The following is a 24,409-nucleotide window of genomic DNA, read 5'->3' as shown; positions in this document are numbered from 1 at the left end:
CTCTTGGGTAGGCTTTCGGGGGGTTATGTACTTTTGTGGGCACTACTCCACTTCTTTCTTTTTCCCCTTCTCCTGGTTCGGGCTGCTTCCCAGGTGGTGCTTGCTGTGTGCACTGGGTTTGTGTCCTGTTATCGGGGTGCTGTGTTGTCGCCGGACCCCGCACCCGGTGCGGGGTCCAGCCCTCTGTTGGGGCACATACGGTGTGTGGTTGTCCTGGGTGGCTCCCCAGCATGGCTCTGTTCTTTTTTTATTTGTGGGTCATGTTGGCTTCCGTCACATCTAGGGTGCGTTTTGCTTCTTGCCCATCCTTCAGGAGACTTTTGCTGGCCCTTCCACATGGGGTTCTTTTTTTCAGTGGTCTCCTGCTATGGTTTGGTTGCCCACCTTGGTACGGGGTAGGGTGTTCGGCTCCATTCTTCTGGTGGGTCAGCCATTCTGTGTTGTTTTGTCTGGTTGCTGTTTGACAGCTATGGGCTTTTCTGTCAGCTGTGTCCCTTTCCGGTGGGGACTCTTGCACCTATTCTTCCCTGGCTGCTGTGGGGCTTTTCCAGGTGGGGATGTTTGGCTTGTTGCACATTTTTGGATTTCTCTGTGTCGGTCTCTGGTCTATGCCTCACTTAGCCGGGATTGGTGGTTCTGCTGGTGGTGCTCCTTCTCTGGTCCCATGGTTCTTTGCTGTGTATGGCTTCTGGGTCTGGTTCCTGTTGGTCCCTGTTTCTGGCTCCACCTTTGGTTAGAGCAGCTGTTGTATGGTTCTCCGTGCAGGGTTTGGAACCTCCTTTCTGGGCTTCGGTGGTTTGTTGGCCAGGGTCCTGTTCCTGCTGCTTCCTTTTTGTTTTTGGGCTGGTAGTAGGTTTTCCCTCTCACTTGTGGCTTCTTTTTTTTCTCGGTATGTGTCTGGCGCATTGTGGTGCCGGTCTTCTGGGATCGGTCTTTCTCTGTTCCACTTTTTTGTGCTCTGCCGTGCTGCTAGCGGTGGTTCTTCTGTTCCTTGGGTCTGGCCCTGTCGCTTCCCTACTGCTTCGCGCTTGGCCTCTCTTTTGGCCTGGGGTTTCGGTATGGGGCCTATTGGCTCTTTCTTTGTTGGGATTCCTGTGGTGGTTTGTTTGGCCTCCCTGCTTGGGGTATTTTGTTGTCTCTGTCCAGTTTTCAGAAGGCTGGTTTGGCCTGCTTGGGTATTCTCCAATTAGTGATGAATGGGACGAGGACTGAGGGACCTGGGGGTAATGTTCTATTACTTACTGGTAATCTTCAATACTCCTGGTCCTGTTGTCCTCGTCCCATTTATCACGCCCCTACCTCCCTCCCATGCTGCCAGCCTTTTGTTGGGGGCTTGATAGTGCAGGCAGAATGCTGGGTAAGTACAGCTTACGTACTACCAGAAGGAGCGGCTGGGAAGGGGATATCCCAGCATTCCTCATGTTCATTTTTCTGTCGTGGAAAAAGTTATCTCCAATTAGTGATGAATCGGACAAGGACAAGAGGACCAGGAGTATTGACGATTACTGGTAAGGAATAGAACATTAACATACATGCCAACACACCCGATTCTGCCAGCAGACATCTGATTTTTAAAGCCAAAAATATATTTTTTTAGCTGCCTCCCGACTGAAATTGCAGCCACTACAATGGAAGTAAATGGGGAAAATAAAGCCCCCTGATTTTTTTCTGCAAAAGATTGTATGCATTAACAAGTTTTTTTAAAGAATACACCCTGCTCATTTTGTTTAGTTACTAAAAGCAGCTTCAAATATTACTTACAAGTTCCAAAGACCTTTAAAAAAATATCGTCACTATCAGCCATTTCCAAAATGGCAGAATTAGGCATGTGATTTATAAAAATAAAAATAAAAAATGCTAAGTTGTTGTTTCTGTAAAATAGGCCCTTCACCTTTTAAGTAAACATTATCAGAAGGGCAGGGCATCACGTCTTATGACGTTACTTCCAGTTTCGCCATTTGTGCATGTCATATGATAATTAGTCCCCCCACTATTTCCTTAGGACTGCTGCCTGAAGATAAGACATGAATGGCATACGAATATAACAATGGGGACTAAAAAAAGAACAAAGGGAACAAGAAAAACAATATGTGCAGAAAACGACAGACGAGGGAAGCATGTTGAAACTAAAAGGCAAAACTATCGGCTGGTTGATAAATAAGTTTTTTAATTAGTTTGATTTTGTCAGGTTATGCAATACAGGTACTATTTAAAATATTAATATAGAGACTATAATTAAACTAACACGAAAAAGTTAAAAATTAAGAATATTTAAAGGAGACTAAACAAGAGCGGAAGAGGTTAAGGGCCATATGTACTAAAGCATCTTCCCATAGACACAGAATGGGTAAAATCCGTTGGTACATCTGGCCCTAAGAGACTAAAAATGTATAACATTCTGGCTTGACAGTTGGAAATAAGGGCAAAACAAAGATATGAAATCACCATCTCCGGCTAATATACTAAACCGAAGTCTCTAAAGCATTTGTTATCTAGGTTAGGCTTGTTTTGGGTTATTTTTTCTGAATTTAGGTTCTGTCTGATTTGTTTGGACAACCCATTGTGCTTGTTTTTGACAAGACTCGCTAACATTGACACTGCTACTGCACAGCGCCGAGGTGGCCACATGACTAATCCAGCAGCAGCACTGCTGCTCCAACCTGTGCAAGAGTGGAGGAAACCTCTGGGGGAGGGGGCGGGGAGACATCACCGTTCAGAAGGGGCGGCACGGGGGAAGGGGAGAGCAGGAAGAAAAGCAATGGGAGAGGGCGCGCGGGGGGAGCCGGGATATAGAAAGGGGATACGGGCACTCTCCGGGGGAGACACGGACACTCAGGGGGGTCATCTGCGGAAAGGAGGGAGACCTGGAGAGGGAGGAAAAGAAAAACAGCACTAGAAACAGCTGTATCGTGAAGTGGAGGCAGATAGAAAAGGAGGCAGAATGAGAGAGAGGTGAAACAAAAAAGGACCACCAGGGGCAGATTTGATACATTGGAGGGAGGTAAGGTAGAGGCGGTAACACACGGGAGAGGCGCGGTGAGAAGAAGCACATCTGAGGAAGCCGCAGGCAGGTCTCCGGGAGCCGAGCACGGAGCTCGTGCGATGCTAATACCCCTCGCAGCCGGCTTTGTCCCTCCTCCGGGCCCTCTGTCCCTCTGCAGGCAGCTGCGGGGACCGAGGCCGCGCGGCGGGGTCGCAACGGTGCCAGGTGCGGCTGCAGCCCATGATCCGGGGTCCCTTCGGTGCCCGGTGCTGCACACCTCATGATCCGGGGGTCGGAGCCGTGCGCTGCCGGGTGCAGCGGCTGCGTCTTTATCCCTGTGTGCCCCCACTCTGTGCACAGCCGCCGCCGGACAATAGGGCTGTTCATGTCCCGACGCCCCTCCCCAACGCATCCCGGCAGACTGGCGACCCACCAGCATGGAGAGCCTCCCCCTGTGCAGAATACTGCGGCTCACCCTCCTCTGCTGTGGTGAGTACCTGTGTGTTCTGGGTCACCTTCCATTGGGGGTACCTAGCTTTCTGTCTGTCTGCACTGGGTCGCTTTTGAGCAGGTCTGCTTCCTTTTGGTGCGACGAGTTCTTGGTGTGTGTGTTTGAGTATGTTCTATCCCTTTCTGCCTTGCTGCGGTGCTCACCTTTGTGCGGACAGTGGCTGCGCCCTGCTGATTCTCACCTTTACATCGACGAGTCGTCGGGGCCACAATACCATGACTAGCCCACCTGTCTCTGAGGTGAGAACGTGGGCATGTGTACGGCGGGGTTTTACCAGCATCTCACTCTCACCTGCAGCAGTGAGTAACCCTGTGTGTGTTTATAACAAGTTGATTCCATCTAGCTGTTTTATAGTTGTGTACGTGTGTGTACATTACGTCATTTTTGCTTCTCGTCGTCCTTTGCAGTGGAGAGCACCAGTTGGTGTACCCCAGTACGGCACAACCCACTGCAGCTTACCTTCAAGTACTTCCTCCTTAACTCAGGTGAGTACCTGTGTGAGATTATATTTACAATAGGCCAACTCCTGGATCCCGCATTCACCGGCGTTACTATTGCAGTTATGTGTACTGTTTCATAACCCTGACGGGGTAGTGAATTGCTTTGGCAGACCGGAAGCGCTTTGTTGGAAGTTTGTTGAGGTGCAAGGTGGCTCACGTTTTTGTGCTCTGCATCAGTTACCAACGTGTTACTCTTATCCTGTCTTAGGCCATTGCACCTAGACAAATAACAGTGGGTAGAGGAGCTAGAGATAGAACGCAGGCACTTTAGAGTAGTTTATCATATTACATGACTGGACGAGCCTGAGAGGTATCCACTCAGGAGCAGTCCACAACATGTGCTGGATACAAGCAGTCATGCCAGATGCTCCTGTGAAGTCCCCCGGGTGCCCCTCAGACATGGTCTGTAGACAGCTAGCCGTAGCAAATGAACATAGTCCGTCCATGAATGTCAGAGTGCAACCCACAGGAGAAATACAGCCCTGGTAATAGCTTTTTAGGACACACTGATGAGTGATAGGACCATGTAAGGACCCCCAGGAGAGCACTAGCTCCCGACAGCTAGAGTAGGAGTTCTGCGGGGCTCACCCACCCGTCCAAGCGCTACAGGTGAGCAAATCCAGGGCTTTCACTGCTTTCAGGCCCCAGTTGTAAATGATTCTGCGGGAGCCCACAAGAAAATTAGCCAGAATGAATGGTCTTGCGAGCGTAGGGTGACAGAAGGGTAACCCCCATTTGCGCACTGGTTACAGGCAGCCAGCGACACAAAGTCACAAAGGGGAGTTAAAAACCCACAAATAATCTGCTCAAACAAAGGAACAAAATGCCTAAAGTCACAAATCAAGGAGGTTATGGCTGAATGCTCTCAGCTTGTATTGATAACATTCACCGCTTTGTCTTCGAGAATTAGTGGTGCACGGCAAGTGTCAGCCTTTGTTTGCTAGGGCTCACCCCAGGAGCGAAGGAGAATCAGCACGTCATGCTCCACTGATGGAGAGCCCAGATAAATGCCCTCTTCGGTCCACCGACGAAAAACCGCAGTCAGTATAAGTGCCCTTTTGGGTCCACCCAGGAGTGACAGAAAGACAAACCACGGTCATGCACTGATTAAAGGCAGCCAGAGAATATTCCCTCTTCGGCACACCCACGAGTGACGGAGGTGATGCTCATTCACTGGCTACTAGCAGCAATAATTGGCTAAACTGGAGGAGGATCTTGGCACTTTCATTCAAGTGAATCAGCCGAATTCTGTATTCCTATTCTCATAGTGGCAATGGGTAGAAGATCTTGGTATCCTCGTCTATCTATACCCATTTAACATAGATTATGGCTTTGAACCAGACTGACAACGCTATATCTGGATTTGTATAATGTATAAAATATTGGTTGCACTTAACGCACCCTACAGAGACCACGCTGCACATCACACCTAAACGGGTAGTTTGGTAATGGGTATTAAAAATGGGAATTTGCTCCTGAAGAAATTTTGAGACTGTTTGGAGTTTACAAAGTGGCTGAAAAATGTTGACCTACAAAAGGGAGATTGTGCCCACCTGGTATATCTCACATTGCTTTAACTTTACAATAGGCAAACAGAAATAACCTATAATTGTCCATCTATATGTAGTTTTATTCACCATCAGTCGCTCCACTCCGATAAACAATCCGGGATATTATGGATTAGCGCTATAATATTAGTATCACCATCAGTCGAAAGTTCTCCACTTCTTTTTAGGAGCCCATCCTGGCGTGAAGACATCACTGTCTGGTTGAGAACAAGATCCAACGAGGAAGCATGTCACCTCTATGGATACGGGTCTTGTGTCGTTTTAATGAGAATTGAAATGCCGAATTAGAGTTACTAAGTAGTAAAATAAGAATCGGAACCCCTAAAAAAAATGTGTGCCTAGTGTCTTTACTCATTCTAACCTCAATAAATGTCTAAGGGTTCGTCCAGGAAAGACCAAGGTCATGACCATGTGCACAAATGCTATGCCGACATTTATTTGATGAGTGAGCACTTGTTTCTGTTGTAGATGGCTTTTGAGCTAGATTTAAAACGGACACATTGGATAGAGTTTAAATGCCATACATAAGAAAGTAGGCAACGAAGTGGTTATAATTAATGATGTAGATTATTCTTGAGGAATGAGGAGAAAACATTTAGAATTATTGATACTTCAATTGTCTGTGATGGCACTTGGTGCTCCGGGGTGGGAACTCCCCATTATTCATACCTACACATTTATAAAACTAGTGTGTCTCCCCCTCCCTCCGGGCTACCCCTGTAAACTGATCCCATGAAGTGGGACTCATGGGGGAGCTGTACACGTCATGGTATTCCTGGCCCTCTCCCAGCTCCATGAGGCTCCTTCCTCATTCACTCACTCACAGACCTCTCTGGCGCTCCTTGCCTTAAAAGCCTTTACAGAAATGCACATGGTGTTCTGCCACCCTTCGTTTCTTCCTTCTCTCCTCGTCTGCTTCCCCCTTCCCACGGGCTGCACTCTCCACTCTACAGGAGCTGCCGTATTGAAGCTGCTGCAGAGTATGGTACATATTTGCTGTTTCCTGAACCCTGTACAGTCCCACGGGCCAGTGTTAATGACACAGCATCATTCGCTATTCTTAGCTTATCTGGCCATGAGAAGACTTGAGCAAGGTGGAGTAGGGCTGGGAAAAAATGGAAGTGTTGCTTTCGTTACTGCTGTGACTTCAGTGCAGTGAATATCAGGGATATAGATATTTGGTACTAATTCCGTGAAAGTCATAACACTACAACATATAACAAGCACTAGCAAAGCCAATTAGTCTCAAGCCCTAAAAGGACCATGTTTTGGCTTTGCAATTGTTTTTGGCAATGGCCTACAAACACACATCTCAAGATGCATGCGCATGGAGGCCTGGTAGTCTTGTATTAGGTTTTCTATTAAAGAAAGCCCATTCCAAGATGTTCGCTGATGCACATGCATGTATTGTGATATGTGGGCACATGTGCGTCGCAACGCATGTGCTTGCTTCACAAAGGATTGCCAGCTCTTTTTAACATAGTGGACAACCATGTTAAAAAGGTATCAAAGACGTGTGTGCCAAAAATATAAAATATTTTAAACAACAAGCAGAGGAAGATATCATGTGGGAATGTGATGGAAATCCAATGGAGAAGCAGGGAAGAGAGGAAACATACACTCACGTGGACTTCTCATTGTAAACCAAAACAAGCATTTGCAATGCAATGGGTCTCGAGTTTGCTCGAGTTAGAGCTATTAGCATTGTAAGTTTCTAAATGGAACTTTCTTGCCACACAAACTGAAAATATAAAGTAAAACAATTGACATAAGCGAGACAATTCAAAGTGCTGCAGTGAGTGCGAAGAGAGAGACAAAAGGAAAAAGAAGTTCACTCGCAGTCAAAGTTATCAGCAATAGTGCAATTATCCATGTAGCAGGGTCGATGGCTAAGGCGGTAACAATACCGCCCTAAGGAGGGACAAACATAAAGTAGTTACAAACTAAAACAAAGGATTTTTGAAAGGCAAGCCCATGAATGAGTGATCACGGTGGGCGTGGTTAAAAGCCCATATACATACCAACATGTCAGTAAAGCAGCGCTTGCGGGCTGTTATGCTCTACCTAAAAAAGTCCCTGCAAGTCTGCATTGGAGGGCTAAACATCCATTCAGAAAACTGTGGGATTATAATGCTCCTGAATGGTACAAAAAACAAGAATAGGAATGAGAGCCCTCTAATTGAGGGCATAAGGGCTGACGCTAAACCCACTGTAAATATAGCTCACGCACTGGAAACAAAGTGCCTGCCCAAAGCCAGCTAATAGTATCTGTTGCCAAGACCTAATAAAGAATAGCATCTATAGCATGTTTACATTGTGGTGTAGGCCTAGATAAGGTCTCGGGCCTGTAGCCGAGAGTTTAGAGAAACTGAATGGTAGTGGTTCTTGGGGTCACTAATGGTAAGGCTCACCTGTGTAAGTTCTCAAGACTAAATAAGAGACACTTTATATCCACAATGGGAAGGTTTGACCTGAAGTTATGATTGCAGTGGAAGAGTTCCAGTAAATTAGAGGACCTGATCTTGGGTGTTACTCAGTGGTTTGTGGACTGCTATATGATTGATCACTGCGCTTGTGATACAACACGTCGGTAGAGGTCTTAAGAGGGCTGGTGGTATGGGATACCATTGCTTGCTTTGAAGACCAAGGGGCTAATTTGAGTTTGGTGGATGGGTTACTTTGCCACATCGTGATGAATATGCTGTCTGGGTTACTACAACTGCGATACCAAATAATGAACTTGGAGGCATCTATCATGTTTGTGAGAGTAACCTATTTGACACACTCTAAATCAGGCTGTAAGATAAGAAATACCAACAGTTATTTGCGATGGCTGGAAGAGTTGGACACATGTCAGGTGGAAAATGTAATGATTTGTTCAAGGGGGGGGGGGCGCATATTATGAGAAATCAGTAGCGGTGTTTGCAGATGGTCAAGCTTACTCATGACCAGAATGTTAATGTAATGTGTATTTCAAAAGGGCACCCACAAGGGTTTCCTGGCACTGAGCAGGTGTGTGAGCCAAGTTATGCCAAAGGTAATTTGGTTAGTTAAAAAACTAGGCCTACAGCGTCTTGTGTAATTCACAAAGAGAGGAGGAGGCCCTGATGTGGAGTGAGAGGCCGTTCCAAGTTTTAGGAGTGATGTAGGAGAATGCCTGTCCTCTTTATCTGGTTCAGTGTTTGCTTTGAGTGTGTGAGTAAGAGTGCTGTGGAGTGGTAGTATCTTGGTGGTTAGTGGAAGGAGATGTGACTGTTCAGGTAGGCGAGGCCTAAGCTGTGTAGTGCACTGAGTATAAGGAGTTTGAAATTAGCACATTTGTGTATCAGGAGGCATTGGAGCTCCCTGAGGTGTGTTGTTCTGTGTAGGAGGTTGAGGATGAGTCTGGCTGCTGAGTTCAGGATGAGTCTGGCTACCGAGTTCAGGATGGTTTGTAGTCTCCTAGTGAGTTGATTGGTGACCATGACGTACCGTGTGTTCCTATGGTCCAACTTGTTGGTGACTAGAGTGTGAGTGACAGTTTTGCTTTGGAGCGATTTTAAGATTTTCCTCAGCATCTTCAGGGTGTGGAAGCAGGATGCAGTGATGCCTTTGACTTGTGCAGCTGTGTCCAGTTTGCTGATGTTAATGATTCTGAGGCTCCGGACGTGGTGCTCGGTGTGGCTTGGCGTTTGGCTGACCATCATTTTGATTCCGATGGTGATGTGTTCTTGCCGACAAACACTACTCCTGTCTTGTCGATTATTGAGCGTGAGACAAATAGCTTTCATCCGGTTAGTGACTTTGATCATGCAGGAGGTGAGCTTGTTTCTTTAGATGCAGATCTTGTCTGTTAGGGAAAGTATGAGGTTTGTCATCTGTGTAGGAGAGGCTGTTGATGTTGTATGTGCAGATGACACGTTGGCCGGAGGGATCATTTATATGTTGAAGAGAAGAGGCAAATCTGAAGAAGCCACAGGCAGGTCTCTGGGAGCCAAACACGGAGCTTGTGTGGTGCTAATACCTCATGCATCCGGCCTTGTACCTCCTTCAGGCCCTGAGGTGTGTGGGACTGTCGAGCTGACCTGCCCATCAGGCTCTATCCTTCTGCAGGAAGCTGCCGGGACCCGGACCACGAGGTGGGGTCGCAACCGTGCCCTGTACTGCCGAAGTCCATGATATAGCTGTTGAAGTTCTTGATGACTTTCGGCAAGTTGCTGGTGTGCTCAGGCCAGTGTGCATAAAGGGCAGAAGCACAGTCCCCCCCCTCTGTGATGCTTTTCCAGCTGCTTCAGGCATGTCCAGTGATGGTAGGTCTGTGGTGTTGCAGGATGGGTATGCTGAAACTGACGAGGACACAGTCTGTCCAGGTCATAGTTGCTGACTTGTCAATTGTGCTGTTTTTATTGAGGAGAAATTTGGGTTCAATTGGTGTCTGGCAGTGTGGGTGGGTTTGGTAACATGCTCGGTGAAGCTGAGATTTCTGAAGTTTTCTAGAAGGACTGTAGAGTTTGTGTCGGTGTGGTCTTCTAGGTAAAAGTTAAGATCTCTGAGGAGGATAAAGGGGCTGGAATTGATGAGGGGTGAGATGAAATCTGTGATGTTGCTGGAGAACTTGGTGCAGAATCCTGTTGGTCTGTGTGCAAGAGTTCCACCTAGGGAGTAGTTGGCTGTGATACATATCTTGAATATGAGGTACTCCATGTAGCTGGTGGGATATCTGTGTAGTAGTTCAGCTAATGGTGACTTTGAATCTGATGGTGTCTCTGGGCTTGTGCTGATGGTCTTGCCTGATAATCTTGTAGCCTGCAGGGGTGGCTGTATCGCTGTCCGGTGCAGAGGTTGGGTTTAGCTGTAGAGTACAAGGCTTCACTCTGAAACACTGTAGATCACTGGTAGATAGTGCAAATTAAATACAATAATGTCCCAATGGGTAATTTTGACAAACAAAGGTATTCAACAGAAGATGAAAAGTAGATTATTATTATGACTGGAACTGTAAAAACCACACTTTGTTTCTGGTTTGAAGACCACCTCCCCTCTCCAATCAAAAGAAAAAGAGAATTAAGTATCTGTAAAGGAACTGTAGCAGAATGTTGATTTACTATCAAATATTTGTATGATGTGGGCTTCTAATGCCGATCCTGCATGATGAAAACCTGCAGGTACAGGGCACTCACTTCTACAGTACCCACAAACGAGAGGGTAGGTTTGAAGTGCAGTTAGATGGGCACCTTGTTTAATTTCTCCTGCCACAGCTATCTGTGCCTTTTCTAGTGAAGGGCAGTCTCTTGGTGTAGCAGGAAATATATTGACGGTCCATAATGTCTGCAAACCTGTTGCTTTGTTCTTTGGTCCTTCTTGATACTTTGAGAGTTGTGCTTCTAGCTTCGAAGTACAGCAGCACCAGAAACCTGCTGCGTAGTTCTTTGGTGGCTCTTCGTAGCTTGAGGTTTGCGCTTCCAGCTGCGGAGTATAGCACCAGCAGAAACCAGTTGAAGGTGTGGAGCTGTCTTAACCAACATTTTATTTTTTAGATGAATTAAATAGAGGACATGGTAGTAATGAGTCTTCCTAGAACATTATTTGCCAAAAAACAAGCTAAGGAAACTTGATTGAAAAACTCTTTTTGTTAAATGCTTAATACTAACAAACCCTCTTTAGGTTCACTATAATAAAACATTTACAATATTAATACCATGAAGTGATGTGTTTATTACACTTTATGGCATGCTGAAGACCCTTGTGATGAAGGTCCTGGAGAAGCATCTTTTCCCAAGTGTTATAGGAATAAAGTGACTATTAATTTACAAAATCTTGGAACATAACTTTGGAACGAATAGCTACGTTTCAAAGTAAATGTTTCAAACCAAAATGTAAATCCATTACCAAGTGATGTAGAGGATACAAATTCAGTAAAAAACGTTTTAATCAAGACATTTCACCCACTCCTTTCCGTAAAACACTGAGTTTCAAAGGTAGCTAGTCCTTCTGCCTTAGGAATACTTAGTTGTCATATTTATCAGGTAAAGAGTGGTCGAGGTGAAGCTGTGACCTTTACTGTGGATATCTCAGTGGCATAGACCTCCTTGTTGTCTCTGTAAATTGTAGTGACTCCAGGTACTTCATAAGACAGAAGCAGTTCCTGCTTTGTACATGCATTCCCAGAATGTGCTATGGCTTGGCATGTAGAACCATCTTTCCCCTGCAGCCCTCCACTCCTGCCATCCTCAGTGGCCCCATTCCTTGGTCTATCAACCCTTCCACTGATGTAAGACCCTGAAAAACTGCTACCCTCCTACCAGTCATATCAATGCAAAAGATTGTAGTAGTTCCCCTGGGGGCATTTCCAAGTACCATGGCACTTTTGATTATCAGCATGCCAACAAGTTACTGTGTAGTTGATTCTAATGTATCAAGATGATGTGTTGTTTAGCACAAATATACACCCCACTAGAAGCCACTTGGCACTCCAAAATCACTCACAGATTCTGCTGCAAACAAGACACTGCAAGTGCTCTCTGGATAAAAACAAGGTTTTAGCAATTTCTTTAACCTTAAACAGACTGGGTTCATTTTTCAGGCTTTGAAGGAGATTGCCCCATTATTGCCAATAATACTTTGAGTTTCCTAGAAATAGAGTCAAACTTCAGAAAACCAAAGACAAGTCCTGTGGCATTGTTTTTTATGTTGTAGCCTTTCCATGTATTTTTTCATGTATGAGTCAAAACAATGTTAATACTGGCACAGCATTTGCAGTCAGTGTGACCTAGGTAGAATTCATGTCATGCTGGTCTCTAGACTTCAGAAAGAGATTGACTGTAAAGCATATACTGTAAGAATAACCCCAACATTTAGATCATTCATTTCCACTTACAGCTCTGATCCTGTCTTCTGGAAATAAGAAATCATATCTACGGAAGCGTGAAGATTGTTCTTGACTGCCCCACAACCCATTCTTCAGGTGTGTCAAGTATAACTTGCTGCACATGCCCAGATTGCTTGATTCTGCAATATTCCTCTCAAGGCTCTTCTGTCTACAGGGTGGGGTTGGGGGCATACAAAGGGCAAAGAATGGCATTGCATAGGGAAGGTGCTGTGGAGGACATGTGTATTCTCCATCCTCGAAGCACCCACATACAAGCAGCACCATCTCTTGCTCACACAGTTCCTGTTGCTTTATGCTCATGTGAAGCAACATCAGATTTATCACTTCAGGTTCACATTGGGTACCCATAACTCCGGCAAATACGTGGAAGCAAATAATACAGAGGTGCAATACCTTTAAGATGCAGAACTATTAATAACTTTTTCCTTTTAAATACAACTTAAATACTATTCTGCCAGGCACCTGATTGGTCAAGCAAAACTATCAAACGTGCAGCACCCTCGCCCAAGACTTCCAGTAAATTATGTTCATGCCTGAGTGCCGTTTCTGTGCTGTGGTGGGGTCTAAAACCTGAGTGCAGATCACCCAAAAGATTATTTTCCTCCAAGTGTTGTCAGCTTTTTCAACAGTTTAATTTCAAAAGGGGTCCTAGCTGTGAGTCGGTTCCACAGTGCTCAAAGATGTATTTCTCAATTAAAAGGGTGATCTAAGAATGCTTGTGGCAACAAGTAAGCCATCCTTCAACAAAACAGATACTAGAAATTATTAGAGTAGGGATTACATATAATTGATCTGCTTATACATGCCAGTACGGGTGATTCAGTCAGTATACTCCTGATTTTTTAAGCCAAAAATAGCAGCTAATTTTAACTGTCTCATGCCTGAAATTGCCTTTGCTTCAATAGAAGTTGATGAGGAAAACAACCCGCCCCCGATTTATATTCAAGATCTCTCACTTTCCTGCTTTAAAATGCTGGCACGTATGCCTGCTAGTGATGACAGACATAGATTGCCCAGATGCTGCGAGGTATTCATACCACAAAATGGCCTCAATTTCAGCTTCAGCTATGTTGACCGGATCAAAGGACAGAGATGACAATGTAGCAGAAGACCTTACTGTCGGCGGGTGTCAATACTACGGCTATCTCTCTCTGCATCTATATTTTGTTAATTAAATAATTTCTCTAATTTCTGGACCTTTGTTTAGCAAAATGCCTTGCACTGTCTGGGCAGACTGCCTACTCCGTGGGCATTAGTATTCCTTATTTATTTTCGTGGTTGAATATCAAAGAATTCTCTTGTGCAGTGTCCTGCCTCTTGAACACAGTTACTTAAATACTGTTTGTTGGTTACTTTGATCACTTTGCTACAGCATAAACAGTTTTTTGGGCGGGATATTTGTCCTCCTGGAACTTATAGTTTTGCTGTTACTTAGTGGCTGCCTTTAACGTGGATTTCTGCCACTTTAACTCCTTGGTGTACCAACTCTGAGAGGAGTGAACCCTATCATGTGCTAGCCCCTTCTTTTGCGCAGAGACAATACAGATCTCTACCAGATAAGAGTTGTATAATTCAACCTATTTGTCAATTTGTGTTGGAAGATCTGTTGTAAAAGATTTTCTGCAGTTCAGCTTAAGGTCGAAATATAGACCTGAACAAATATTGTATCCTAAATATCTGCTTCTGCTATGTCATTGAGGTAAGAAGGTATGGGTAAGTTTAGATTTACAGTTCTTAACGCCTCATCTACTGTATGGCTATAGTTCATACTGTGAATGCATTATTTCTGAAGGTCGATATTTTGACCAAAGTATAGAGATGTAACAGTTCTTGGGGAGATCATTCTTCTTTTATTCTACCTCCAACCGGTCTTGTATCATTTTCAACCTCAATGCGGGACCTCTTGGAATCCTCCTCACCGACAGCAGGTTCAAGATCTGTCAATACCCTGATGACACAGAACTCTACATGAAAATCCCTTCTCCGCATGATATTCAGTGACTTAGAACTTGTATTGAGCTCAATTAGAAATGGTTGCCCAATGCCTATATAAAATGTAGGTTAACGAACACAAAGTTGAACCTGCTGGACAACAGCAGTGAAGAGGCACAGACTGAAGCACAGCTGTTTGAAATGAACCAGGATATCTTTACTTCTCCCCAACAAACCATCCTGGATGATATCCAACACGAAATCACTTGAATTCACCACCCAAATTAACTTCTCGTTCAGTGAACATATAGCCAAAAAAACACGACAGCGCTGTACCAATTCTCTCTTCTGAAGAAAATTACACCATTTCTCCCTAAATCGGACTTTAGAACAGCAGGTAACGCCTCAGTCATCTTTTACCTGCTTCCCTGACTCCACAGTGGTTCCCTGAAAGGTATACTACATGCTGCAGCACATCTCATCAAAGGCCTAAGTTCAATGACATCACCCCATTCCAGGAGGAACTTTACTACCTCATGCTCCTAGCCCACACCCTTTTCAAGAGCAGGGTTATCACAGGGCCTTCAGAAATAGCACCCCTACATATATGGCTTAGTAATTAACCGCGTCAGCAATCAGCATCACATACAAACTAGGACTTTGTTAGCAGTTGTGGCTGGCGACTTGGGAAAGTGGGGGGCAGGGGGAGGGGGGAGATAAAACTAAAGTAAAATGCAAATAAAAAAAAGAAACTTACCTGAACGTCGCCGCCGCTGCCCGCTGCACTGCAGGCTCCCAGCCTGCCCTGCGGCCAATCATGATGCTGCTCAAGCCTGGGACGGCTCTCTCCAACTCGGCAACATAGTACCCGGCTGGAGAGGGCCCTTGTGCGCATGTGTGTTTGGCCAGCCCAAGATAGCTGGACAAACATACTTGCGCACAGAGGGGAGTGCTCTGTGCACTTCCCTCACTGCTCGTCACCCCATGGACCCACCCCCTTTTAAAATAAAACAATAATAAACATAGTTTATTATCATTTCATGTTTAAAGGTTTGCAGCTCCTGCTGCTGGTGGGGGAGGGGAGGTGACACTCCCCCGTCCCTAATGGAGGAGCCATCCCTGTTTGTTAGGCTGTAAAGAAAAGAGGACAGACCTCTCAATTCATGCTTCTAGGATTTGGAAATACTCCAACTCCACTGCAATTTAGAATGGAGTTGAAGACTTGTCTTTTCAGCAAACACTACATTTGTACAAAAGAAATCACCACCCACTAATATTCTTCCTAATTGTGAATGATCCTATACATACTATTACTATACATTTTTACATGTATATATAGCATCATATCTCACCTTCCTCTGCTGTGGTAAGAGTGTGTGTAGGTATTCAATAGATCCTTGTACCCAAGCTCACTTGTCTCTGTTTCCAGGGGTACCACCTCCTGTGCTTCAGCCTTCTGAACGCCTGTTATTGTTTACAGATGTGCAGTGGAATGTCCCTGGCTCATCCTCTTCTCTTTCTTTTCCTTAAGAACCACTGCCCCTGAGAGTCTACCTTGTTGATCTACTTATCAAGCATATTGATATGCAATAGGCAATCCTTCTCGGGTGTGCCTTCGTTGAGTATCTGCAATGTATCAACACTAGCTGTATCCTGCAATTCATCCTTCACTTGAGTGAATTCCTTGTGTGTTTACATCAAACTAACCTACTGCTGCTCAGAAGACATATCTTCAGTGAATACATGTGTGTTTTTGTAAAAGTAATTTTAAACCAGTGCGCCCTTCTCGGGGTGAGCACTTGTATATACGAAAAGCTATCTGGTGAAATACAACCTACACATCTGATGAATGTGCAAACAAAGGCTAACGGAATGCACAGCCAGATGCTGATTAGGAGTGAGTACCCCAGCTTCTATGTGTGGGTGTTTCATAGCTGAAAGTACTTCAGTCCATCCTAAAATGCTGGCATGTGTATACCTTCACGAGCATGATAACACTTCATATGTCTGCTAAGCCTTGGCTCATCGGGCGAATAACTGCATACATGAGAAGCCGTTCTCCTCCGCGTACCCCTGAGCCCCATCTCCCTCAGCCTTCCTGTGCATGTTTGTGCAAAGCGCCTTCTAATTGCATTGGTGAGTGCCGACGCCGTTTGCCTTCTTTCATCATAATGGGCTGTCTCCTTCACCCTTAGATGCAAAATGGGCCGTTATATTTAAATCTGCTTCCTCGGGAGAAGTGGAGCACCTCTGCGTGTACATAAGCTCGCCATTATTTGCTGCAAGGGTATCTTTGTGCGTTCAGTAGTTTTTTTTACACTCAGGTATGTTTCATCAGAGTTTGGCAGAATAGGCCATTTTACAGCCGATACCCCTGCCGTGTGTGTGTGTGTATATGGCTCTATATATTCGCCGCAACCCCCTCAACACCCCCATTACAGGTCGCCTCCTGAAGTAATTAGTGCCTGTGAATGTATTAATCAGTTTTTTCTACTTAAGCTTACCTTTCACGTTGTTAGATCTGGCTTATCAGAGCGTGCCTCTGCATAACATATTCGTACCAGTTTTTTAACATACAGATAGAGTGGACTTTGGCTGCATCAGGAGTAGGACCTTTCACCTCCTGCTGTTGGATATATTGTGTATCATTCCGCCTTCCCGACAGTGCTCTCACTGGAATGTTCAAGGGACTTTTTTATATCTGAAATTATATAAAGAAAGCAATCCCTTTTTGTTACTTTTGCCCTGACCTTTGCAAAGTCAGAATGCCAGGCGGGACTGTGATAAAGAGCATTTGTGGGTTAAAGTCTGCATTCACACGGGGGGGGGCACATGGAAGCCAGACCCACTGACTCAGCCAGGTGCATTTGCAGAGGAAAGCTGCTCCTCACTCCTTCTCTGCCTCTGCTCTTGACTCTAAGACATGCAGAGATGGTGCACTGTGTATCCTTTCGAGGAGTGCTTGGACTGGTCCCTGTGTGGAAATATTTACATTGGAGAAGAAAACCAGATATTTCACTAATAATGGGGGTGCGTGCTCAGTAGCCGTCATTATTTTAGTTGTGGCAATGCATATTTCACACCCCTTGAGTTTCCTTTAATCGCGCTGTGTGCGCCTTTTTAGGCTTCAGGGAAAGCCGCACTCATTAGCCAATGATGTTGTTATTCGAGCAAATTTTTCAACGCAAGGGATTTCCTGCAGGCCTTGTTCTTTAACTTCACAAATAGCCTGAAGTCCGGTTGAAGGTATGCTGCAGAATACGTGATTAGTGCTCGCGTTTGCAACCAGGTGATTTATTGGGCAAGACTTTACACGAAAACCATTACAGCTTGAAAATGCCAGCCACGTTTAGCGCGAGGCTGCTCCCCCGCCCCCGTCCTTTCCGACTGATGTCTCCTGTGCTTGTGCTGCTGCAAGGCTTTGACTGAATGACATCATCCCAAAGTCTAGCGAGAAATCCACTCCGTTGAGAGCCGGAGCCGTGGCAACCGCACAGGGAGCTTTGTAAACAAAGATTACAAATCAATACATTTTAATGATGATTTTAAAAAGATACGTCATCTGTACGGATTCAGTGGGTCCATAAATGCTTCGTAGATGCGTATTTAGCTGTTGTTCAGTTTTATGTTTTTTAATCACAGCAAAATAAAAACAATTTCAGAACATTTTAACAATATTTTTAATGTCTGAATTTTAAGGGTTCATTCCAATACATCAAAAATATTTGCCATCTTTGGAGATCGTTTTGCGTAAATGAAAGATGATGTTTATTGGTTACTTGATTACATGTTTAATATGCAATAAACAAAAAAGTGTTGGGTGGAATGCTTGAATTATTCTAGTTACCGGTAATTATTTGGGACTGCTTCCTGGACCATTGTTGTTGTTTTTTTTTGTTTTTTTGTTTGCCCACAATGCCACCTAAGATTAGACCCAGCCATATGGAATTAGCCTTGACCCTGCTCCACTAGGAACAGCCCAACCAAGCCCAAATTGTCAAGCTAGGTTCCCTTGGAACCGAAACAAAAGCAACCTGAGATCGGTTTTGCCTTTGCTGGGGGCTCTTCAGTCTGGTGCAGCTTGGTTCCAGTGGGAAAGTGAGCATTAGAGATAGACTGCAGAGTGGCTTGTGAGGGTAGGCACAAATTCCACCTACTATCTCATGATGCTAAATCTGATGGAGTGCGCTCCCTGCATGCCATGTCAAAGATGGAATACCATGGCATGGAAGTACTGAGGACAAAATATTAACACTGACATATTAAAAGCCAAGTATAGGTTTTCCATACCTAACTCCACAAATATGTACCTCGTGTGTGTGTATTTTTTAATTTATATTTATATATATATAATATTCCAAAACAATCTTCCAATCCAGTAGGGGAATGAAGAAGTGGTACACCAAATTGTTGCGCTCAGGTTTATTGATTCGTGAAAGGACGACTCGTTTCGGATGTCCTGCAGCCTTTGTCAAGTTAAAAGTGTAAGCCCCAAGAGCATAAAAATAAATGCTCAAGTTCATGAGCAGGGAAGACCTAATTCCCATTGAAAACATACTCTACCAACTGCTTTTTTAATTAAATAAATGAATAGTGCGTGATACAATGGAGAAATAATAGTAACATAATTCATAGTGACTGCAATTAAATAAAAAATACAGTCAATATGTAATAATAATCAGACCGACTGAGATATACACACACGTCTCTGCGATCATCGGAAAAATTAACTGAGCCGCAGCAATCTCATGAACATAGAAGAAACCTATACAAGTAATCCGAAGAGCAAATACTAAAAATAAATGCATATTATTAACAAATGCATAATTTCATTCTGTTCATTAAATGTAATACAAAAATGACAAATCTGTAATTTGGGGTTATCTACTACATTTTCTGAGATAAATTTCCTCATGGAATGCGGTTTCTTCAAGCAATCAATATCCAAAAAATAATAATCAACAATAGTATAAATACGATTGCTCGGTTTTCCATCAACAGTATCATGCAAAGTAGAGCGATTGTACACAGGCCTCATCAATTGCTCAAGGGTGCATATAACTCGTGTTCAGTGCAAGTGAAAAATCCCACAGAATAACCACATGTGAAAAACAACATCTACACACAGTGTCCATTGAGCACCTAAATAGATACTTGATTACAATGAAGGGGAATATATGTATAAGAAAGATAAAATATTGAGATTTAAAGTATAAAATGGACTTTCAAATGTGCCAGTATTTGAAGGTAATTTATTCTTTTTTTTTTTTTAAGTTTAATTTTTTTAACCTTTTCCTCAATATTTCAATAGTGAAGTGATTGTAGATAAATAGTTGTGATAATGTTTACCTATTGTGATAGATCAATAACACTCTTAAGCATCTAATCAAACAACTTATATAGAAACTAAGCAATGACATGAACATATTAAGCACAGAATAATATTTATACATAAACACTTTCCTCCAACTGTAAGGAAGACAGGCACTCCGAGAGCGAGTATGTTTTCAGGAAAGTGTTTATTTACAAACACGATGGCGCACGTCACTTGACAGGCACCACCGGTGTTCAGGAGTGGAGAGGTAACGCTGACCAAGTGTTTATATATATATATATATATATATATATATATGTATATATATATATATATATATATATATATATATATATATATATTTGTTAAGGAGGCACAATGTTGTGCTTTGTGGGAGAAAGCAGCATTGGATGTCTTCGATGGTAACATAGGTGCGAAAGATACTAGGAAAGCAGCTAATGCAGGTCTTAGGACAGCGACAATGATGATCAAGGAGCTGAAAAAGCATGCATTTCAGAACTGAAGAAATGTGGGAAATTACCTCCTTAACTAAGTACTTGGAATGTGGTAGGTTACCTTGTGGACTACGTATGCTGATACTGCCCACTTTTGGCTATATGGATCAAGACTTATTTGAAGAATGGAGATCACACACTGCTGAATACTCCTTGAAAAGAATGGACACCCTCATTATGCATGCACAATGGCGCATGGATTATCAAACCAAGATCATTGAAGAGCTAATGACGGAACTCAAAATATCACCCATTGAAGAAGAGGTAAAGGTGATGTTGGCTAAAATAGAGGAACGTATCTGTAAGCAAGAAGAAGAAACCAGAGTACGCAAGGCACATAAATTCAGTAAAGGCAAACTGGATTATGAATATGACAGATATTAACATTTGTTAAAAGATGTGACGTATTAAGAGCCAAAGAGAGAATGAGCAGCACAGGATGACCTCATACCGCACTGAGTGACACTGAAGTCCGTTCAGATCTAGTATCCTCGGCTGATGAAGCCCCAAAGGAGAGATTGGATTTTAAAGAATAGATAAAGCTAATGTGAATGGCTACACTGCAACAACCAAGAGGAAGAGGCCAAGGACATGGTGGCACATTGAGGAGCAAAAGGAAAAAGGCACCAGGGGATAGCTGGTTCGTTCATGTCTATAAAGGAGTCTAATTCGAACACTAGGGTAGTCAGTATCTCCAAACTTATGTTAGCCATCATTCAAGAAAGGATCCTGAATTTTGGTCAGAATTTCTGCCCCACCGTGAGCCCAGATTATGCAGACATTCAATTTGAAACATACACATTTGTGAGAAAACTCAAACTTTGTAAATATCATGGTATGAAGACTTTGCATGATAGGGAAACATATAGGGCTAGTGACATTAGATACTCTGGGTTCACCACTATTAGCAACTTCAGATCCGTAGGGGATGCCATCTTCAACAGATTAAGATGATATGCCTTTTGCACATCTAGAGTCCAAGGGTTTCTATACGGATGCGTTTAATGCCAGCCACCTCAAACCTCCCAGTAAATTCAATCAACAGTTACCCAGTAGCAAAACGATTGACATCTTCCATGAATTTGGGGACATCAACAAATTATGCTCTACATCGAAACCCAAGGGAAGGAGCAATCTTACATCAAAGGACTGGCTGGTTATAAATGCACTTAAAAACAAGTCCATCATCATTAAGCTCTCTGACACGGGCTGGAACATTGTCATTATGGACACAGCTCAATATGTTAGAGAAGCCCACAAACAGTTACATAATAGAGATCACTATACAGAATTAGAATTGAATCCAAAAGGCATCCACCAGAAGCAGTATCATAACATGCTGAAAGGATGGTTGAATCAGTGGCTTCTTGAATTTGATGAAGATACATATTTAAAGATTGACCACCCTAAAACTCCAGTCATTTACTTTAACCCAAAGATACATAAGGATAAATTGTATCCTCCTGGGAGACCAATAGTCAGTAGGATCAACTCACTATTGGAAAACACATTGAGATTCCTGGATCTGTTCTTGTGCCCCTGTGTCACTGAACTTTCCTCATACTTGCGTGACCCCACAGACTTTCTGAGGAAGGTCAACAATGTCCCCTGGTTGAGCCCACCTCCTTATATACATCGATCTAACACAAATTCGGCCTGAAAGCATGTCAGTATTTCTTGAGAGCCCATTCCATTGAATATGTATGACACACTGAGACACTGATGTCCATGCTGCAATTCTGCTTGACACACAACGTTTTTCTGTTCAATAACAAATATTATCTTCAGAAGCAGGGTACTGCTATGGAGGCTTCATATGCACCGATATATGCCAACTTATATATTAGTTGGTGGGAAAAAGAGGTGGCATGGTCTGAAAAATTCAATAAACATATGGAAACTGTGATACTCTGGGTGCACTACATTGATGACTTATTCCTCATAATGGATGAAGAAGAGAGCCATTTACATGAATATATACAGCAACTAAATGACAATGACCTCAGTATCCACTTGACAGCAACTTGGAGCAAAACTAACATCAAGTTCTTAGCTATTTTATTGGAAGTGAATGACAACAAATTGGATACTTAGGTCTTTCGCACACCGACCACCTGTAACTCCATCCCACACTGGAACACTGGACACCCTAAAGCCTTGAAATGGAGTATTCCGTATAGGAAATTCCTGAGAGCTCGTAGGATTTGCTCCAATAAGATAACATTTGAAATAGAAGTCCCAATATTGAGCAGCAGGTTCCTTGAAAGAGGATATCCCTTAAAAGTACTTAGTGAAGTACATACGAAAGAAAAAGCCAAGAAAATGGGAGGACCTCCTTTGTGGTGGCAGACAGTCCAAAGAACAGTGATCAATTGAGGTGTCCCCTATCAGGTTCTTTCTGGAGTATAATCGATAACAGCAGTCAATTAGAACGATCCTCACCCAGAACTGGCATGTTTTGCTGCATGATGAACATCAAAACAAAGATTGTTGTCACCCCAGATAACTTTCTAAGTCAAGTCACTAGAGGACATTCTCACTAAAAGTATATTTATAAAGAATGACAAATCAGCGTGGCTATCGAAAAAAAAAGTCTGGAGTTTTAGTGTTGTGGACATTGCAAGCCATGCCAATATGTCATTAATAGACACACTAAGGATAATTTTTGGGGCAGGTCCTGCATCATCCATTAGAGAATAACGTGATACAGACTTTGTTATATATGTTCTTCAGTGCCCATGTCAAAAGAAATATGTTGGCAGTACCTTTCACAAGCTTAAAGTTAGCTTTCTACAACACTTGAGAGCCATCAAGAATCAGGACAGGACGTATCCGATGGGCAAACACTTTTGGGAAAAACATGGTGGCAACCTTAAAAGTTTGACATTCTGTGGTATCCAGCATATCAAACCAAAGTCAAGTAGGGGGGTCGCAAATGGAGTTACGAAAAGCTGAATATAGAATGAATATCTTGCTGGGAATAGAGGGGTCATGGGGACACAATCTTGACACAGAATTGCATGTGCAGCTATAGGCACTACACTAAGATGTGTTTCTATTACTAAATTGGGCTGCAAAGTCCTTGGCTTGTTTGAACTATTGATGCAACATTTGTGTAATAGTGAAATATAGGGACTTCTCTCAGTGGCCGTACCGCTATTATTTCGGCACTCAAGCACTTTAGAAAATAGAAAACTGAGTTTGTTTGCACAACTGGGCCTAGTTCTTTTATGTCCTTTAACGTGTTGTTGGGTGAAATAAATGGTCCCAAAATTGTCCCCATCCCTTTTCGCTTTGTTCTCATGCATTCATATTCATACATCTCCTGAAACCTTAGTTCTTTTATATCACTATTGGACTTATGGCTATGCTAGGTGTGGCCATGCTTGAGTCTTATATATGTGAACAACGATGATGTAATGAGATTTGATGCCATTATGGAGTCAAGTAGATGACTCAAGAGATGTACTAGCGACCTAGACATGACCCTGGTGTAATACCTCTTATGAAGTGAAAAGGGACTCTGCTTGAACAGTGAGACATTTAGCACCATTCTACCTAGTTGTCTTTTTAACAGTGCACACAGTTCTAACATTTGGACATTACATTTATTAGGAACATCCTTCAATCCCAGGGAATTTAGCACTTTACTTCCTAACTCCTATCATGACTGCTCTTCAATTGAGTGGGATGGGGAGTGGCATCAGTACTCTCAAATCAGTGTACCTCACATCCCAATATGGCATCTGATATGGGAGATGTGGCCTGTCGTTGGTTATACCAGCATTTCTGATACGCGATCTAGAACTCTGTGCTATCAGATGAGTAGATTGCTTTATATGTATGTATTTTGTTTGCATATAAGGTTTGCACAGCACATGGGACTTCACCCAATGCTTTATAATAATAAGAGCAGGCATTTGTATTGTTGAAACATATCTGGGAGAACAAACTGCACTGTATTCATAATCCAAATGAATCTGTGATTATTTTATACAATGATGTTTATATGTACGTTGAACTCGGTGCCATCAGATAAGGTGATTGCCACATGCCGCACATAGGATGACATATGTATTTTATTTGCATATAAGGTTTGCACAGCACATGGCACTGTATACACTTTTTTTTATAATAGATTAGGAATTAGAAATGTCAAAACGTACCTGGGAGAACAACCTTTACTGCACTCATAATCCAAACAAATCTGCTAATATT

General features: G+C 43.3%; 1 protein-coding gene across 2 annotated transcripts in view; it reads left to right on the top strand.

Moving 5' to 3' along the window:
- Positions 1-2,568: 2,568 nt before the first annotated feature.
- Positions 2,569-24,409, top strand: part of LRP3 (LDL receptor related protein 3) — a 136,488-nt gene continuing 114,647 nt past the window's right edge. Inside the window, exon 1 of one of the 2 annotated variants that reach the window (XM_069216533.1) lies at positions 2,569-3,472. In XM_069216533.1, coding sequence (XP_069072634.1) covers positions 3,421-3,472 — 52 coding nt within the window. In that variant the 5' untranslated portion in view covers positions 2,569-3,420. The remainder of the gene's footprint in view (positions 3,473-24,409) is intronic. The other variant, XM_069216532.1, reaches the window with a different exon arrangement.

This window comes from Pleurodeles waltl, chromosome 12 (genome assembly GCF_031143425.1).
Source record: "Pleurodeles waltl isolate 20211129_DDA chromosome 12, aPleWal1.hap1.20221129, whole genome shotgun sequence".
Taxonomy (NCBI): domain Eukaryota; kingdom Metazoa; phylum Chordata; class Amphibia; order Caudata; family Salamandridae; genus Pleurodeles; species Pleurodeles waltl.
This window is presented reverse-complemented; position numbering and strand designations above follow the sequence as displayed.